The sequence below is a fragment of the Stomoxys calcitrans genome, chromosome 2 (assembly GCF_963082655.1).
Source record: "Stomoxys calcitrans chromosome 2, idStoCalc2.1, whole genome shotgun sequence".
In the NCBI taxonomy this organism is placed as follows: domain Eukaryota; kingdom Metazoa; phylum Arthropoda; class Insecta; order Diptera; family Muscidae; genus Stomoxys; species Stomoxys calcitrans.
The window spans coordinates 152,305,418-152,325,920 of record NC_081553.1 but is presented as its reverse complement, the minus strand read 5'-3'; the positions used below and the strand labels follow the sequence as shown (position 1 = coordinate 152,325,920).

General features: G+C 37.3%; 1 protein-coding gene and 3 long non-coding RNA genes across 4 annotated transcripts; 1 reads left to right on the top strand and 3 right to left on the bottom strand.

Annotated features, from left to right (window-relative positions):
* The first annotated feature begins 298 nt into the window (after positions 1-298).
* LOC131994880 (uncharacterized) lies at positions 299-757 on the top strand. Its single transcript, XR_009396916.1, has 2 exons — positions 299-437; positions 502-757. It is a non-coding gene; the product is annotated as an uncharacterized LOC131994880 (long non-coding RNA).
* Positions 758-4,560: 3,803 nt separating this feature from the next.
* Positions 4,561-5,019, bottom strand: LOC131994881 (uncharacterized). The gene is made up of 2 exons (XR_009396917.1): positions 4,881-5,019; positions 4,561-4,816 (listed from the first exon to the last, which is right to left on the bottom strand). It is a non-coding gene; the product is annotated as an uncharacterized LOC131994881 (long non-coding RNA).
* A 2,079-nt stretch (positions 5,020-7,098) lies between these two features.
* Positions 7,099-10,405, bottom strand: LOC131994878 (uncharacterized). Its single transcript, XR_009396913.1, has 2 exons — positions 8,008-10,405; positions 7,099-7,934 (listed from the first exon to the last, which is right to left on the bottom strand). It is a non-coding gene; the product is annotated as an uncharacterized LOC131994878 (long non-coding RNA).
* A 576-nt stretch (positions 10,406-10,981) lies between these two features.
* Positions 10,982-12,132, bottom strand: LOC131994876 (uncharacterized). Its single transcript, XM_059361901.1, has 3 exons — positions 11,855-12,132; positions 11,381-11,796; positions 10,982-11,145 (listed from the first exon to the last, which is right to left on the bottom strand). Exons 2-3 carry the CDS (start codon positions 11,735-11,737, stop codon positions 11,077-11,079), a joined length of 426 nt encoding a protein of 141 aa, XP_059217884.1. The 5' UTR covers positions 11,738-11,796; positions 11,855-12,132; the 3' UTR covers positions 10,982-11,076.
* Positions 12,133-20,503: the final 8,371 nt, after the last annotated feature.

Genomic DNA, 20,503 nt, shown 5'->3' with positions numbered 1-20,503 from the left:
GAAAATAATTGAAATGAAGATATTTTGTCAAAAAATATCTTAAAAATAATATATCTATACATACTTTATTTCATTATTTTCTGTTTAAATTTATAATGAAATCTGTTGTGGCGTGCGTTGCGCAAGGAACATGCATACACCCGTAAGTCGAACGTCACTCATTGTGATTACATATGGTGTATCAGGTTTGATTCGCCATTGAGATTGTCAACTTCGATTGTGCGGCAAGAAGAAGACCAAAGTAGTCGTGTTTGTTTTGTTATATATCTACAGATTGTTGTTATGTGTTTAATGAAGACATGCAAAGTATTAACAACAAACCGAATGGAGGGAAAAACGACGGCTTGTGTTGAAGCCATATAAAAGGCTTCGAGGAGCTGATGCGCCCATAATTCCCCGGTAAAGCTTCAAAGTCGTGGTCGTGTCTTCAACATAAAGTATTGTCAATATAAAATTGTTAAAAGTGTTAGTGCTAAAATCGTTTCCTTTTTTTCTTCATAGTTGGCTCTCCCCAAGCTGAAGTCTTTTGCAAAGAAAATTTCATTTCATTTGTTCATTTTTATACCCCCCACCGAAGGATGGGGGTATATAAATTTTGTCATTCCATTTGCAACACATCGAAATATTCATTTCCGACCCTATAAAGTACATATATATTCTTGATCAGCGTAAAAATGTAAGACGATCTAGCCATGTCCGTCCGTTTGACGGTTGAAATCACGCTACAGTCTTTAAAAATAGAGATGTTGAGTTGAAATTTTGCACAGATTCTTTTTTTGTCCATAAGCAGGTTAAGATCGAAGATGGACTATATCTTGATATAGCCCGATCCGCCGATTTAGGGTTTTAGGCCCATAAAAGCCACATTTATTATCTGATTTTGCTGAACTTTGGGACAGTGAGTTGAGTTAGGCCCTTCGACATCCTCCTTCAATTTAGCTCAGATCGGTTCAGATTTGGATATAGCTGCAATATAGACCGATCCGGCGATTTAAGGTGTTAGGCCCATAAAAGGCGCATTTATTGTCCGATCTTGCCAAAATTTGGGTCAGTGAGTTGTCTTAGCCACTTCGACGTCCTTCTTCAATTTGATCCAGAACGGTCAAGATTCAGATATACAATAGCTGTCATATAGACTGGTTTCTCGATTTAAGGTTTTAGGCCTATTAAAGACGCATTGTCCGATGTCGCCGAAATTTGGGACAATGAGTGGTGTTAAGCTCTTCGAAATTTTTTGCAAATTGGCCATATAGACCGATATCTCGATTCGAAGTCTTGGCCCCATAAAGGGCGCAATTATAATACGATTTCACTGAAATTTGGCACAGTGGCTTATATTAGGCTTTGCGACATCCGTGTCGTATACCATATACGACACGGATGTTAGATCTGTTTATTTTTAGATATAGCTACTAAATAGATAAATATTTCGTTATACACAATTGAACAATGATGATATAGCTGCTATGGGGCATAAGGTCAGCATTTTTCACCGGATTTTGACGAAAGGTGCTTTACATATATATACCCGAGGTGGTGGGTATCCAAAGTTCGGCCCGGTCAACTTAACGCCCTTTTACTTGTTGTGTTTTGTGTGTTAATACAAAGTGTAAGTAAAAGTAATTGTGTGACATTAGACAAATTAAGAAATATTTGCTGCCTAGACCAGTAACTTTTTTTTTGCTTTCATTCGAATTTTTTACGAAAGAAATTGATTTTCCGACCGCTAAGACACGGCTGAACGATAAATCAAGTTATTATATATTCGAATGAAAACGTAACCATTTTGAGGGCATTTGGGGACCGGTTATCTTGTTTTTTGGCATTGCGAAAAAAGCAAATTTCAAAAACACTCTCTTGTGTTATAGCTTTCACAATGGATAAAAAATGTTTTTTTTTATTTTATGTTTATTTATTTCATTTATTTATCTTTATTCCACGTTATGTTCAATTTTATTTTATTCATAGCGTAAAAAATCAACGGCAGAGCAGCTGCAGATGCTAGTAAAGTATATGGAAGAAGATGCAATTCTTGCAAGGGGGAATCCCGCGTTTGGCTCTTCCAAAATAGCTAGTGAAGAAAAATGGAAATCCATTGCCCAAAAATTGAATGGTAAGGGTCCACCCATTCGCACGGCAGCTGAGTGGAAGAAGGTATTTATTGCCATTTAATTACATATTTTATTATATCTGTAATTCTACACAAATTGTTTTCAGACATGGGCAGACTTAAAGAGCCGGACTAAAAAAAAATTGTCAAACTATAAAAATAGTCTCCATGAAACGGGGGGAGGGGTGTACCGTTTCAATCCTCTGAGCGCATGTGCTCCTGGCTGATTCGGCAGAAAGGGCAACCTTAGCTTTAGACTGCCAAAATAAAATTTTAGAAAGGACAGCCTCAGCTGTAGAGGAACTGAACAAAATTTTAAAAGCATTTTTAGTTGAGTTTAAACAATAAATTATTTTTAATTTTTTGTTTGCCTATTGCGACTAGTCATTGAATTGAATTTTATCATTTCTTTTCATTATTTTTCTCTTACGGGCGAGAGAGTCCAACCATATGACCATGAGAGTGAATATCGCTGGAACGGTGGTTTGTCTCCGATCCGCTTGTGTTTGGAATTTTTTTTTTGATATACTCAATAAAAACCCACTGTTCCAGCGATATTCACTCTCATGGTCATATTCTTGGACTCTCTCGCCCGTAAGAGAAAAATAATGAAAAGAAATGATAAAATTCAATCCAATGACTAGTCGCAATAGGCAAACAAAAAATTAAAAATTATTTATTGTTTGGACTCAACTAAAAATGCTTTTAAAATTTTGTTCAGTTCCTCTACAGCTGAGGCTGTCCTTTCTAAAATTTTATTTTGGCAGTCTAAAGCTAAGGTTACCCTTTCTGCCGAATCAGCCAGGGTTTGGGTACACCCAGCTATATCCTCCGTCAGTTTTATTTGATCTTGAATCAGTACCAAAAGCCACAGCTTTGCTATACCTGGGCGGTGATACCATTAGGAGCACATGCGCTCAGACCCCGTTTCATGGAGACTATTTTTATAGTCGGACAATTTTTTTTTAGTCCCGCTCTTCAAGTCTGCCCATGTCTGAAAACAATTTATGTAGAATTACAGATATAATAAAATATGTAATTAAATGGCAATAAATACCTTCTTCCACTCAGCTGCCGTGCGAATGGGTGGAACCTTACCATTCAATTTTTGGGCAATGGATTTCCATTTTTCTTCACTAGCTATTTTGGAAGAGCCAAACGCGGGATTCCCCCTTGCAAGAATTGCATCTTTTTCCATATACTTTACTAGCATCTGCAGCTGCTCTGCCGTTGATTTTTTACGCTATGAATAAAATAAAATTGAAATAAATGGAATAAAGATAAATAAATGAAATAAATAAACATAAAATAAAAAAAAAAACATTTTTTATCCATTGTGAAAGCTATAACACAAGTGAGTGTTTTTGAAATTTGCTTTTTTCGCAATGCCAAAATACAAGATAACCGGTCCCCAAATACCCTCAAAATGGTTACGTTTTCATTCGAATATATACTAACTTGATTTATCGTTCAGCCGTGTCTTAGCGGTCGGAAAATCAATTTCTTTCGTAAAAAAATCGAATGAAAGCAAAAAAAAAGTTACTGGTCTAGGCAGCAAATATTTCTTAATTTGTCTAATGTCACACAATTACTTTTACTTACACTTTGTATTAACACACCAAACACAACAAGTAAAAGGGCGTTAAGGTGGCCGGGCCGAACTTTGGATACCCACCACCTCGGGTATATATATGTAAAGCACCTTTCGTCAAAATCCGGTGAAAAATGCTGACCTTATGCACCATAGCAGCTATATCATCATTGTTCAATTGTGTTTAACGAAATATTTATCTATTAAGTAGCTATATCTAAAAATAAACAAATCTAAACCATATACGACACAGATGTCGAAAAGCCTAATATAAGCCACTGTGCCAAATTTCAGTGAAATCGTATTATAATTGCGCCCTTTATGGGGCCAAGACTTCGAATCGAGATATCGGTCTATATGGCCAAGTTGCAAAAAATGTCGAAGAGCTTAACACCACTCATTGTCCCAAATTTCGGCGACATCGGACAATGCGTCTTTAATGGGCCCAAAACCTTAAATCGAGAAACCAGTCTATATGGCAGCTATTGTATATCTGAATCTTGACCGTTCTGGATCAAATTGAAGAAGGACGTAGAAGTGGCTAAGACAACTCACTGACCCAAATTTTGGCAAGATCGGACAATAAATGCGCCTTTTATGGGCCTAACACCTTAAATCGCCGGATCGGTCTATATTGCAGCTATATCCAAATCTGAACCGATCTGAGCTAAATTGAAGGAGGATGTCGAAGGGCCTAACTCAACTCACTGTCCCAAAGTTCAGCAAAATCAGATAATAAATGTGGCTTTTATGGGCCTAAAACCCTAAATCGGCGGATCGGTCTATATCGGGCTATATCAAGATATAGTCCATCTTCGATCTTAACCTGCTTACGGACAAAAAAAGAATCTGTGCAAAATTTCAACTCAACATCTCTATTTTTAAAGACTGTAGCGTGATTTCAACCGTCAAACGGACGGACATGGCTAGATCGTCTTACATTTTTACGCTGATCAAGAATATATATGTACTTTATAGGGTCGGAAATGAATATTTCGATGTGTTGCAAATGGAATGACAAAATTTATATACCCCCATCCTTCGGTGGGGGGTATAAAAATGAACAAATGAAATGAAATTTTCTTTGCAAAAGACTTCAGCTTGGGGAGAGCCAACTATGAAGAAAAAAAGGAAACGATTTTAGCACTAACACTTTTAACAATTTTATATTGACAATACTTTATGTTGAAGACACGACCACGACTTTGAAGCTTTACCGGGGAATTATGGGCGCATCAGCTCCTCGAAGCCTTTTATATGGCTTCAACACAAGCCGTCGTTTTTCCCTCCATTCGGTTTGTTGTTAATACTTTGCATGTCTTCATTAAACATATAACAACAATCTGTAGATATATAACAAAACAAACACGACTACTTTGGTCTTCTTCTTGCCGCACAATCGAAGTTGACAATCTCAATGGCGAATCAAACCTGATACACCATATGTAATCACAATGAGTGACGTTCGACTTACGGGTGTATGCATGTTCCTTGCGCAACGCACGCCACAACAGATTTCATTACAAATTTAAACAGAAAATAATGAAATAAAGTATGTATAGATATATTATTTTCAAGATATTTTTTGACAAAATATCTTCATTTCAATTATTTTCTTCCTGAGTCTTATCTGTGGTATTTGTCATTTGTATATTTCCATCATGAGACAAAACTGAAAATTGAGAAGTATTATTTTCATACCTGACACATAATTTTGTTTTCTCAGTGTAAAAATCGTTTTTGGATTTAGTGTTTGTATTACAGTATCGTATGCACATGTCATTTCCATATCTGAAGCAGGATTATTGACCCGATTTTTCTAATTCCATTTATATACATTTTCAAGTCAGAGCCATTATCAAATACATTTGTAAATCTGGAGACTAATACATTCCCAGTCATAATCAATTGACCAAAGTTCTTTCTTTATATTAAATCCCTTTTAACCTCATATATACTGCTTAACGTGACTATTCTTCGACAAAATTTTAACGATAATGCACTATTAAGCTTCATGTTGCTACATGGCCCATCGGATGAAGTAAAAAGTGAAATCCAGTGGAAAAACAATGTCCAATAACATTTTAGAATTGAAATCAATTATATCAATTTGTATCTTTTAGATCAATTTATTCCAATGATCTCTTATTACGGGAACAACATGGTTGTTAACATATTCTTTACATATTTGTTTAGTTCCCCAAGCTTTTATATTGGCTTTATTAACGTGAGCATTTTCCAAAACTATTGGCCCAGATCTTTTTCAAATAGCGCAGCAAAAACTAGGTAGGTACATATCATTACCTACTGGAATACCAATGGAATGCCCACGATTATAAAATAATAGGTTATCTATAATGAGTTAAATAGTAAATTATTGGCGAAAAAAATTAAAAAATGCCCTAAAATTAAGCAAAAGTCCAAAAGGAAATTTAAAAATGAAAAAAATTTTCTTAAATCTTGAAATAATTATACAATTCCCAAGAAATCGTTAATTTTTTTTATGATTTCGTGATTTATTTTGAATTTTTTTTTATTTATTATTTTTAATTTTTTAAACTATGTTATCTACACCTTTATGAGTATGGAAATTTATATTCCGTTTGTCCCCAAAAATCCCCAAATTAATGTCAATATCCCCAATATAAATCCCTTATGGATTTTGAAGGGCTTTTTATAAAAAAAAATCAATTCATTTCTTGAGCAAAAATATCTTTTACTGACAGCCAAACCGACTGAAGATGTGCGCCACCTATAAGCACTGATAAAATATTTGAGGCTAAAAAAATGGACAGCAATATAGATTTTGTTTTTTAGCAATATTTATTCAATGTAAGTAAGATGTACTAGAAATACAACCATTGCCAAATTGAATTGGACAGATTGTTATCGTCATCATGCAACAGCAGTCGATAACACGCGCATTGCACGGTATTGTATTAAAAACAGTGACACAATACCTACATGAAGTTAGCAACGTCGCTAACTTTGGATAACACAAAAATTTCTAAAATCACAGGGCAACACAAAGTAACAAAAAATCAAAAAGTACGGAAATTATCAACTGGTTTTAGCTTCGGTCGTCAGAAAATTGACCTTTGAGTTATTTACTTCCAGCCTGGAGGCCAGGAACGGACGTCGTCCAAAAAAGTACATATACCAGTTTAAAAGGGAGACCAACACCTTTAATTTGGTGTACCCCAGAACTGTTTTTCGTGGAGGGCAGTTTTCGCGTTTCGAACCAAAAATCTGGAAGATTTTTTCCACAAAAAACAGCTCTGGGGTAAATGTGTTATACCAAAGTAAAATTAATGATCTCCCCTTTAAATTGGTATATGTATTTTTTTGAACAAATTCCGTTCCTGGTCTCAAGGCTGGAAGTAGATAACTTGCAGGTTAATTTTCTGGCGACCGAAGCTAAAAACTGTTGACAATTTCCGTAATTTTAGTTTTTATTACTTTGTATCACCCTGTGATTTTAGAAATTTTCACGTAGTTAGCAAAAGTCGACTTTTGCTGCTCATCCCTCTGGATTATCAGTCTCTTCCTTATTTGTTAGTCTCACGAATGGTTGTGCGCTTGAAGAATTGCACCCGACTTCAGGTGCCAAGGCACCCACACCTCTAGGAGGGGCAGATAACATACTACGGTCTGATGCCACCACCGCAGATGTTGGGCCTTCGAATTTCGTTTTGAGCTTACTGAAAGACTTTGAACTTTTTGCGTAATATGTAGTTCCATTTCCAAGACAGATTGAGAAACACGTCCGCTTCCCTCAAAGGCTAATTTTAGAGACTGAAGTACACATTACGACAAAAAAATATATTAAGCCAATTATGCTACAACTGCAAAAAATTATTTCAGTTTTGGCAACTGAAATGATAGACGTAGTACATTCTAATGCAAACACAAGTTACGAATAAAAAACGTGGTTGAAATCATTTTTAAACTTTTTTAATTTTCAACAGTAACATACACAACATACGTTTAGTAGAGCAACTGTTTTTTTTTTTGGGTGGAATTAATAGGTTTGGTAAGGTTGAAAAGAGGGTGCAGATATTAATCCGCCCCATGTCACTATGGACATAAACCTAACCAGAATTCGGCTTGTTGTGCGCTCTAAAAACTATAAAGCAACCTCTAAAATGTTAGAAGCTGTTAGAAGCGAAAGCCGGGCAATGACAAAGGAAATGCTCCAACGTTTCATCATCTTGCCCGCATGCCATACAGATGCTATCATTTGCCGCACCATTTTTACATAAGTGAGTCCTATGTGTCCTGTTATGATACCAATAGTTATACTGACCTCCTTCTTACTTCCTTTCTGTAATACAATAGCCTCGTCTTCTTACGATCTGGATCCCTCCATAGGATTTTCGTCGTCCTACCGACCGTTTCACTATTCCACAATGTTCCATGCACATTCGTCGCCCATTTCCTTAACTCGGACTGCGTCGTCCCGAAAGGCTTCGGGTTAACCAAGTTAATTGACGGCAGTCCTCTGGCTTTCACTGCCAAATCGTCTGCCCTTTCAGTTCCCTTTACTCTGTTATGGCGCGGAACCCAAACGATGCGGTGGGTGGCGGTGTTGGAGAGTCCAAAGGCAGATGAAGTGATGCCAGGTATGCTCCATCGTCTCCCTGTCCCACCACTGTTGCATCCGACGTTGATAACTCTGGGGAAAATATATAATTAACATTTTTATGACAAATAACTAAGGTCCTCGGCCGAGTACCAGCATTAGCTAAGAATAATTGGTAGTTTATTTGGTTTAGTGCAGAAAATTTGTTCTGGCTCCTGAATTAAGGCAATATGAATCCTGCATTGCTGATTTTCTCCATCAGAGCGAGTGTAGCAGTCTCGATCTGGTGGAGGTTTATCTGGACTACCTCAATCTTTGGTCCTCCAGTAAATGGGCCTCTTGGGAGTAGGTGATGATCTCATCGTCTGCTCCCTGTTCTTTTAACTGCATTGACATTCCTGTCACTGCACTGACTGATGCCACCGTTTTAGGTTCTTTGCCTAGTCTAGTCTTCCGACTCTTTATAAAATCGATAATGGTTCCATCGTCGGGTCCCTGTTTGTTAAGCAGTATTGGGTTTCCGTTCCCTGTACTGCCTATGGCTATTTTAGCATTCCAAATCTTAAGAAAATGGGCTTCTTGAGAGTAGGTATTGGTACCATCATCGGCTTCCTGTTCGTTGGTTCGGTGTTGCCTGCCACTGCATGGCCTGATGTCGCAAAATGAAAATTTCAGCCTATCCTGGTCTTTCCAATCTTGAAAAAGAGAGCTTTGCTCCCGTAGTGACCCATGCCTTTAGTCTTAGCCAAACTTGTCACCGAGACTTGATCAATGCCAACCACAAAGAGAGTTCCTTCCTCCTTCTCCTCCCTGTGGAAGACCTCCCACATCTCTGCGACCAAACCTTATTTTTGCTTGCGCAAGAATCCCAACATGCGTTCCGTCGCAAATTTACTGCCCCATTCCTTGATGAAAACCGTAGACTTTGTGAGCTGGGGGTTATCCATCTTTCTCACCACGTCGAGCTTTGCGCCCTCCCAGGGAGCGTGTATGCCTGATGACGAGCTATTTGACGGTATCAATACATTCCACCGACGCAAAACGCAGCGTAAAGATGTCCCCTCTAAACTCGCAGCCCATCGTTTGTATGGGTGGACCTTCTACAGAGTTCGACACATGTTCAAAAATCCGATTGTTAACCAGATCCTCCACTTGGGATCGATGATCGTCAGCTCATCTCTGCTCCTTACCATTCTCAGCGACCATCTTCCCCTTCCGTGATGGCTGTGGCCTCCTATTGGAAGTGGCCTCCTGTTCCGATTTTGTCTATCTCCACAGGACACTTTCTGGAGTCTCCACTGCGGTATGGCTGGCTTGGTTTTCCCAGAGTACTTGAAAGGGGGGAGCTCCTCAGCATTTTAGCAGTGTTATGCCTTCAGGGAAATCTGATTATTTTTCCAGCTTCCGTAGAAGTGCTTGGATCGTCAGTTTTATCCTTTCCAGCATCCTGCACTTTTGCCCGATTACGCTGCCGGTAAACAGAAAATAATGAAATAAAGTACAATATGACCATGAGAGTGAATATCGCTGGATCGGTGGTTTGTCTCCGATCCGCTTGTGTTTGGAAATTTTTTTTGATATACTCAATAAAAACCCACCGTTCCAGCGATATTCACTCTCATGGTCATATTGTTGGACGCTCTTGCCTTTAAGAGTTTCTTTTTTTACTATTTGTGTTTTTATAGTAGCCCCTTATTGTTAGTTAACCTCTATAATTAGTATGAAATAAAATGAAGTTGTTATTTTTTTAAACATAAGGAATATTGTTTGCAATTTGGTTAAAAATTTTGAAATATTTTCTTCACCTGTCTTCATAGTCTGTTTCTTTCTCTGAGGTCATCCCGGTCCGGGAATGGTTCCTAGATCCAGCTCTAAAAATCTGGCCGCCTTAACTGGATCGGTCCATAGCGCCTCTGCCGTTAGAGTAGTTGGTTTAGATGGGCATCTAAATAGATGATAGGTGTTGTGGGGTGTAGTGCCACACGCTGGGCAGGTATTACCTGATCTCGTGAATTGACCACTTGAGCTTGTATTAAATGGCGCCTTCGGATATCTCCGGATCAGTTACGGTAACGGCTCTAACAGTTTTGTTAGTTATCTAAATGGAATACCTCGTCTATTGTTAAATCTACAGGGTGGCTGATGAATATTGCTACAATGATGAATATTGCTACATTTTTTTTTCGGTGTATGGAATACATTTTTCTTTTATTCATGTTAAATTAAATTATTAAATTAATTATTAAATTATTATTAATTAAATTAATTAATTAATTAATTAAATTAATTATTAAATTATTATTATTAAATAGAAAAAAAGTTATTACATTTTTTTTTGGTAGCGGCTTTCATCAGCCACCCTGTATATGGAATACACAAACAAACAATTTAACCATAAATGTTTTTTTTTTATATATTTATATAAGGGATATTACTTGTTGATTTAGAGAAAACGTGATGTGATTGAATTATAAATTTATTGCTATTCTCCGTCTTGTAGCCACAGCTCTGCTCTCGTCTTCATGATTATACACTTCAGTATTAGCGGATGGATTTTCTGGGATCATACTCGCATCTATTAAAATATCCATATATTTGTACTTTATGCACACGTTGTGCAAAGCGCTGCATGCATTTATAATTTGAGTTGTTCTTTCTGGTATATGGTGTAACCCCCGTGAACCAATTATACACCTGAATCTATTTTTAAGCAGTCCGAAGCACATTTCTACAACATTTCTAGTGCTGGCATGCTTTTTGTTGTAACGAATTTCATATGGGTCCCTTGGGTTCCTAAACGGAGTCATTAAAAATGGCTTTAGCTTGTAGCCTCCATCCTACAAACTTGTAATGTAGTGCTTGCTGTAAAAAACAATCAAATTCATTACCTAGAATCCAAGCTTTTCGCTGTCGAAGTCCTCCTGTAACTTTTGATTCGCCAAACTGACTTCCCAAATAAAATAATCATGGTTCGCACCTGGATGTCTGCCATCCACGGAAATTGTTCTCATATTGTCATCACAAATCTGTCCATGGTGGTGGGTATCCATAAATCGAATCGGCCGAACTTATTGATTTTTAATTGTCATTTACTTACCACCATTGCATTTATACTATAGTAGCCTTTTCTGTTATAATATAAATGCTTTATATCTGCTCCTGGTTCTTTGATGCGAATGTGGGTTCCAGCAACACATCCCATCACGCGCGGAAATCCTGTTTTGGTAAAAAATTCTTCCATTGTTTGGCGCTCTTCTTCAGAAGTAGGGGGTTGTATCCATTCACGGCAAATAAATGCTTCAAACAATTCCAGACATTCCCGAATGATGCGTCGAGCAGAGGTCATTGCCGACCGAATGTTGATATCCTCCAGTAGCCACAAAGTGCAGAAATATCGCCAATTTGATATCGGGTCGAATGTATGTGTTCTTCTGTACAGATTTCCACTTACCATCTAATCTGTCCATCAACATGTTAAAAATTACTTTGGACGCCCGGAAATTTGCAGCGAATCTAAAGCACGAGATACGTGTTACGAGTATTGATAGAGAATATTCTATATATTTTATACTTGCTGCATTGTGGGCATCTCAAGCACATTTGCCGCATCTCTTCCTTTTTTTATTTTTTAAAAAATATATTGCCACTGAAATAAGCGTCGCAAAGGTTTTTCTTTATTTACATTTTTTGACATGTTCTATCAGCTGTACAGAACTGTCATGTCAACTTTTCGATTTATTACGTGATTTTGCGTTTTTTTTTTTGTGCCAAATTAGAGTTTTTTTTTTGTTGAATTCCACATCTGGCACCATTTTCACTCACTCACAAAACGTAAGCCTGTGCGAATGAATGACTACTATTCATTCGTTTGGTTACCACACAAGTTAGTGGTCTAGGCAGTTGGTTTTTTTGGTTGTCGTTTATGTCTGTGCAGGTAACATCCACTCATCCAGCGGTTATTATCATGCTCCCAGGGGGAGTAAAAGAACCCTTCCGAAAATCCAGGGTGTGGCAAAGAGCTGTTAAAGAGAGGATACCGTCAGCAAATAAATTTATTGAAATCAACATTTAATCCCGTGTATTCATGCCAAGTAGCTATGTTTCGAGGTAATACCTGTCTTGTGTTTGTGTCTGTCCCGCTTGGGAATGAGATTGGTGTTGTGTGTAAAGCCCAAGAATCCTGCAAACAAAAAAATAAAAATGTTGATTATAAAAGAACTTATTATTAACACCTAGAATTTATTTTTATAGCCTAGAAAAGAGAAGAAAAAAGTAAAATTAAAATTAATTCTGAATTACTCTTTTTTATCTTCTTTATTTGTTTAGAAGTAAATTACTTTGTTTTGTAGAATCTTAACAAAACTAAGTAATTTACTTCTAAACAAATAAAGAAGATAAAAAAAGAGAAATTTAGAATTAGTTAGGGTCAAAAAACAATTTTTTTTGTGATGTAAAAATTATTAATACCAGCTCAAAAATAATCTTGTGAGCAGAGGATTTACAGAGGCTGTTAGGATCTGCGGTTGAGAGAATTCTTTGCCCCAAGACTTTGCAGGGAAAAACCATACTAACAGGGCTCTCTTAGTTGGGTGTATTGTGTGCAATTATAAATCCAAGACAAGGCTAAATGGCAGATCATAGGGTTTTCACCGTGTGAATTCGAAAATTGGCTCGAATGATGTCTGACGAACATAGCAGCAAACGGACGTGCTTTTCTTTGTTCCGCCTTTAATTGAAGTTTTGCATTATTTTCCCCACTTAAATTTTAAAAAATCTTGTTTAATAGTGTTAAAAAGTCTTGCTTGATAGAAACAACAAAACATATAGTTAAAAAGGGTTCAAAATAACCAATAAGTGAAAGTAAAAATTGATATTTCTGCTTCTGAACGGCAAAAGAAGAAAAGAAGTAAAAAACAAGCATAAACAAAAACATTCTCTCTCCACCACTGTGTAGTGTTCTCTTTAAGTGATGAACTTAACTTCTAAATACCTACGAAGAGTACCAGGATTCACTAATAGAAGGTTAGGTCACATGCAAAAACACAAAGTGGATAGGCCCCATAAACATCATTAAGGATGTCAAATCTGACGATTGAAAATGTCATCATATAGGAGAAAACGTAAACAAAGAATGAATGTAAAAAGAGAACAAGTTGACATTCTCAATGCCAAGTACTGCCAAATATTAAAAAAAAAGTATATCGGCTGATCGCTTGGCTTAACCTTATTCAGTGAATCCTGGAAGAGTACCAGTATATTAAAACCAAAAACTCGGCATTGCCAAATCATTGGTTCGTGACCTAGCTAAAAAGACATTGACAATACCTCAAACGAGTTGCCAGATTGTCAAATAAAATTACAAAATCGGAAAATTAATAAATCCCATAAAGTCGTCAATTACTGAAGAACATTTTTTTTATTATTAAATTCTTAATCAAAAATGTCTGCTCCAAAAAGAACAAGACACCAAGCCCAAAACTCGTTGACGGAAAAACTGGCTAATTCTCTAGCGCGACAGAAGCCAGGACTGAAAATTGTGCATATAAATGCTCAGAGCCTTAAGAACAAAATTGATGAGTTTCGCTCTATATTTGAGAAATCCGGTGTTGACATTTTTGCGGACTGGTATCCGTAGATGGTTATAGGTTTTTAAGATCCGATCGGGATGGCAGAGGTGGCGGAGTTGCTGTTTGCGTAGATAAGTTCTGGTTGGGGTTGATACCGTCCGAACAAAAGAGTGCATTATGATGACATGCTGAAGAGTCTTGAGGATATAAACTGTCATTATAATGATATTATAGTCACTGGTGACTTTAATAGTAATGTGCTTGAAGAGACACATTTGACGGGGAGCTTGCAATCAATAGGGTTGCATGTTGTTAATTCCAATACTGCCACACACTATACAACGACAACAAAGACTCTTATTGACATGTTCTTCGTAAGTTCCAAGACTGATGTGAAGTTATATGATCAATTATCGGCACCCCTATTTTCAAAACATGATTTAAGTTTTTTGACTTACGGCGTTCCAATGGAAGTATTGGGTTGCCCAAAAAGTAATTGCTAATTTTTAATATAGTCGGCGTTGACAAATTTTAAGCATTAATCAAATTTGATCGTCATGTAACTGAGCGTGAGATAGGAGAGAAGTTAAATATACCAAAATCAACCGTTCATTATCACATAAAAAGTTTTGGACTGGTGAAAAAGCTTGATATTTGGGTACTACATTTATTGAAAGAAATTCATTTTACAAACCGAATCAACGCTTGTGATATGCACCTTAAACGCAATGAATTCGATCCGGTTTTAAAACGAATCCTAACTGGAGATGAAAAATGGATAGTTTACAACAACGTTAGTCGAAAACGATCATGGTCCAAGCATGGTGAACCAGCTCAAACCACTTCAAAGGCTGATATCTACCAAAAGAAGGTTATGCTGTCTGTGTGGTGGGATTGGAAGGGTGTGATATATTTTTTTAGCTGCTTCCAAGGAACCAAACGATTAATTCGGATGTTTACTGTCAACAATTGGACTAATTGAATACAGCCATCAAAGAGAAGCGACCAGAATTGGTCAATCGTAAAGGTGTCATATTCCACCAGGACAACGATAGACCGCACACAACTTTGGTCACTCGCCAAAAACTGAGAGAGCTTGGCTGGGAACTTTTGATGCATCCACCATATAGCACCATCAGACTACTATTTACATTTTTAATTTTTACATTTGAAAAAAATTGAAATTGCTTCAACTAAACTGTAAACTAAAAACTTTAAATTCTAATTAATGTAATTTATCATTATATACACCATATATATCTCCTGTGATTGACATACATTTGTTGAACGCTGTTCAACGCGGGGGAGAATGTTAAGAAACAACGCGGGGTAGAATGTTAAGAACATAGAAACAAAATTTATACCATCAATTGAAACATTTTAATAAATGAACAAATCGAGTCATTGGCCATTTTCGGCAGCTCAGCAGTTATGCAAATGCATTTGCATATCACATATGTAGAGTCAATAAACTCAATTTAAATCTGCATGCGTCTGCATAACTGCATTTAGTTCTTGAGTTTGCTTTTACTTGTTTCGATATAACTTTCGTATTAATAAGCACTTATCTTTAAGCCCATTGTTAACTGTAAGAGTATATAAGCTCAAACAAAATAAAGGCCATTTGGCAATCTATTAAAACAACCCCATGTGTTATTGCTTGCCCATTTTTCTACTAGTTACAAGTGCTAGGAAAAAAGATTCAGAAATTCAAGAAAGGAAATAGTGATAGTTTTGACGCATCGTTTAAACTAACAACCACTACCCCTCTTGAATTGACACCCATATTAAAATAATCTTTATTGACATTTAACATTAAAAAACAATTATTTTCATAATTCTTATACTACTAAACACAAAAACTAAAACTATTCTTCCTATTTGCTATTTATTTTATATTTTTGTCTTATTATTTTGTTTTGCCACTTAACCTAAAACATACAACGTAGACCTGACAAAATCACTAACACCAGTATAGTTTTAATTAAATTCGAGCCAGATCTGCCATTTAGCCTAGTCTTGGCTTTATAATTGCACACAATACACCTAACTAAGAGAGCCCTGTTAGTATGGTTTTCCCCTGCAAAGTCCTGGGTCAATGAATTCTCTCAACCGCAGATCCTAACAGCCTCTGTAAATCCTATGCTCACAAGATTATTTTTTAGCTGGTAATAATAATTTTTACATCACAAAAAAACGTTTTTTTTTTTTTAACCCTAAATTGCTCTTTTTCTATCTTCCTTTTTCTCTTTTTTATTTGTTTAGCACTTTATTACTTTGTTTTGTAGAATCTTTATTTTTACTTTTTTTCTTGTCTTTTCTATGTTATAATAATAAATTCTAGGTGTTAATAATAAATTTTTTTCTAATCAATATGGTGTCAGAGATTTTAGAATGAGCGCCGAAGATCGAGGCGCTTGGAACGCTATTCTACATTCGGCTAGTGGAAGAAATATTCTGGCATAGCCAATTAAAGTAAAGTAAATCAACATTCTTATTTTTTTCTTTGCAGGATTCTTGGGCTTTACACACAACACCAATCTCATTCCCAAGTGGGACAGACACAAACACAAGACAGGTATTACCTCGAAACATTGCTACTTGACATGAATACCTGGGATTTAATGTTGATTTCAAAACAAAACCAAATATTTCTTAATTTGTCTAATGTCACACAATTACTTTTACTTACACTTTGTATTAACACACCAAACACAACAAGTAAAAAGGCGTTAAGTTCGGCCGGGGCGAACTTTGGATACCCACCACCTCGGGTATATACATATATGTAAAACACCTTTCGTCAAACTCCGGTGAAAAATGCAGACTTTATGCCCCATAGCAGCTATATCATCTTTGTTCAATTTTGTATAACAAAATATTTATCTTTTTAGTAGCTATATCTAAAAATAAACAGATCTGTACCATATACGACACGGATGTCGAAAAGCCTCATATAAACATTTCGCCACCTCCTCCAATATTTTTATGTGGGATTCGAAATCCCAGCGTTTATTAGATCATCTAGGCAGAAGAAAACGTTCGATTTCAGTTTAGCGGGTATGACCTTATCCATAAGAGGGCATAGGCGTTGGGCCGCATTACATAGACCGAATGACATTATTCTAAATTGATATAGGGGTCGGCCAGGGACAGTAAAAGCAGTGCATGGTCGTGATTCCTCGTCCAATTAGATTTGTCAGAATGCATGTTTTAGATCCACACTACTTATTATTCGACCCATCGATATATTGAAGTGGATATGTGTCTTTGACTGTAACATTTATAGGTATCGACTTCTCTACCAGCTTTATTGTATGCTTCTCGAGGTGTGTATGGCACCTCTGGATTCAAATGAGGGAAATCTTTGAATCACATTCTTTAGAGCCTGCGCTGGTTCAGGACTAAGCTCATGCATTTCTCTCCGGTCGTCTTCCTCATACTGTTCTCTATATTTTTCCTGAATCTGCTCTATATCTAATGCATACACGTTCGGCCGGGCCGAACTTTGGATACCCACCACCTCGGGTATATATATGTAAAACACCTTTCGTCAAACTCCGGTGAAAAATGCAGACTTTATGCCCCATAGCAGCTATATCATCTTTGTTCAATTTTGTATAACAAAATATTTATCTTTTTAGTAGCTACATATATCTAAAAATAAACAGATCTGTACCATATACGACACGGATGTCGAAAAGCCTCATATAAACATTTCGCCACCTCCTCCAATATTTTTATGTGGGATTCGAAATCCCAGCGTTTATTAGATCATCTAGGCAGAAGAAAACGTTCGATTTCAGTTTAGCGGGTATGACCTTATCCATAAGAGGGCATAGGCGTTGGGCCGCATTACATAGACCGAATGACATTATTCTAAATTGATATAGGGGTCGGCCAGGGACAGTAAAAGCAGTGCATGGTCGTGATTCCTCGTCCAATTAGATTTGCCAGAATGCATGTTTTAGATCCACACTACTTATTATTCGACCCATCGATATATTGAAGGGGATATGTGTCTTTGACTGTAACATTTATAGGTATCGACTCCTCTACCAGCTTTATTGTATGCTTTTCGAGGTGTGTATGGCACCTCTGGATTCAAATGAGGGAAATCTTTGAATCACATTCTTTAGAGCCTGCGCTGGTTCAGGACTAAGCTCATGCATTTCTCTCCGGTCGTCTTCCTCATACTGTTCTCTATATTTTTCCTGAATCTGCTCTATATCTAATGCATACACGTTGAAGATTTCTGGCGCGATCTGAAAAGCTTTCCAGAAGTCTACACCTTAATAGAGGCTTTGTTCAAGATCAGGGCATAGACAATATACGATTTTTTTGCACCTTTTCGTCACATTGCGTTTCCAATGTCACTCTACCTAGAATTCGTTGTCGGTCGCCAGATGCTGTAGTCACAACGAACACATATGGGGTAACTGATTCTTCAATAGTTTTATATTAGTTTATAATTTCGCCACTTTGGTTTTCAAATATTTTCTTTTTTGTCGTTTCATAGTAGATTTGCCGAGTCTCTAATGGTAGATAATGTCTTAAGTATTTGTAGTTTGCTAGGCTATGGGGATTTTCTTAATTTAGTGGCTCGTTTTCGAGGGCTCCTCTCCCGAACGATGGTTCCCCGCAGATACCATGTTCTTCTTCGGGTTTCCCGGTTTACGTTTTAGACATTAAGGATAATAAGTATTTTGTATTCCACACTTGTTGCAGAAAATGTTCCGTTCCAGCGACAAACACTTTCGGAATCCATGACCGAATTTTCCGCAGTTCCAATATTCTATATTGGCGTTTAGAGCTTCTACCTAACCTAAAGTGTTCGGTTCGCCTTCATCCTCGGGTTCACTCTCTATGATCATCTCATTCACGTTTCTGAGCCCTCCGTAAGGAACCAGGTTTGGTGGTTTTAGGTCACGCCTCGAAATTTACTTTCAATCTCATTGCAAATCGCTCCTAGTTGCTCTAAAGAGGATATATTCATATGAAAATCTATGCGAGCTAAATCACTTCTCAGGTTGTTCTTTGCTTTTTTCAACACATCGTATTCTGCAACGGGTTCCAATAACCTTTATCTTAAAAGGTATAGGCCATCTATGAACTCATTTATATTTTCACCTGCTCTTTGTCTCCGTTCCACTAACTCCTTCATCAAATCGAAGCTGTTTTTCGGAGTGTCGTATCTGGCTGAAAAAGCTGCCTTAAGTGAAAGCCAGTCCCTGACCAATCCGGCGTACACATCGGCGTATATTACGGACCAGGGGATCTGATACTGATTTTGCATATGACTGATTCTAAAGATGAAATCTTGGACTCTTATGCCCTTTAAGCTACCATCAAAGTTGTTGTCGCAGATGCCGCCTCTATACCCAGATTACTACCCATTTGGTTAGATCCCGGATATCCATGTGTCGGTAGTACGGGGATTTGGACAAATTCTGCATGTGCCATGTTGGCTGCAGCCGATACCTGTCATTCTTCCATTCCGACCGTGGACTTCATGATTAATTCCTTCATTGATTCCGCCTGCGTCATTAGGAAATGTTTGAACGCTCTGCAATTGACCCATTATTAAACTATGGCCATTGACAAGTCCTTTACTGCCTCGGAGAGGCTTTACATCGCGACTGCGAACTTAGCCATCTCCTGGCTCACACTTTCGTTTACGAGAGATGGAATCTGTAGGTGGATTCCCTGCATATTCTCCTGCATTATCCCCCTTATCGCCTTGTCTATCTGTTCTCTGGATGTGTTAGCTTGCTGACCCTGACTAGGGTCACTGGATCTATGTTTGGGTTTAGTCCCGGTCTGGATGTTCTCAACCATCTCGGTGTCGTGAAGCCCATCTAAATTAGGATTAGCTGATGCTATTTTTTTCTTTCCCTTTATATATTTCGGCTTCACCTGTGGACTTGATCTATTCAAATCAAAAAACCCTCTCGCGTTGTCGTTTGCTGGTTCTTGTAACTCATTGGCAAATAAACGAATTGTGGTTTATGAATGAACAGTTTGCACTTAAAGAAATAAAGCCCACTTTTTTTTTCTTCTGAGAAGGTAAATTTTACTCTAGGTTTTACATTTTTTTCAAGGTATACGGTTGCGAGGTAAACCAAATGGATTCTTATTACATTTCTGTTTATTTTTTTATTTTATTTTTCTTTTTATGTATATGGTGTCGGCTTGCGGTTGTCAAAATCTGTATAACACTGACGCACATTCACGGCATTTCTTCGCAGGGCGTTATCACGAAAAAATATCACGCTGTCCCAAGATGTTACACACATAGTTTGGTTCGCGACCGAACTTAGATGTTTATCTAAGTAGGTCTTCCACAATATATATATAGTTTCATACAACATGAACAAGTATTGTACTGACCCTAAGGTACATATATGTCGAAGATATCCTAATCTTATTTACAAAATTGCAAATTTTGCCCATGAACATTCCACTAAGGAACAGGGGCAAACTTCTCACATATCAATGAGTGCAGTCCGATTCAAGCCGAGTCCTTTTTATAGCCGAGTCCGTACGGCGTGCCGCAGTGCGACACCTCTTTGGAGAGAAGTTTTACATGGCATAGCACCTCACAAATGTTGCCAGCATTAGGAGGGGAAAACCACCGTTGAAAATTTTTTCTG

What these genes read in the sequence shown, in the direction of transcription:
- LOC131994876 (XM_059361901.1), bottom strand. Translation starts at nt 11,737, where the DNA reads ATGGTAAGTGGAAATCTGTACAGAAGAACACATACATTCGACCCGATA. An exon ending in ATAGTATAAATGCAATGGTG is followed by an intron (nt 11,146 to 11,380) that starts GTAAGTAAATGA and finishes TGTTTTTTACAG; the next exon opens with CAAGCACTACATTACAAGTT.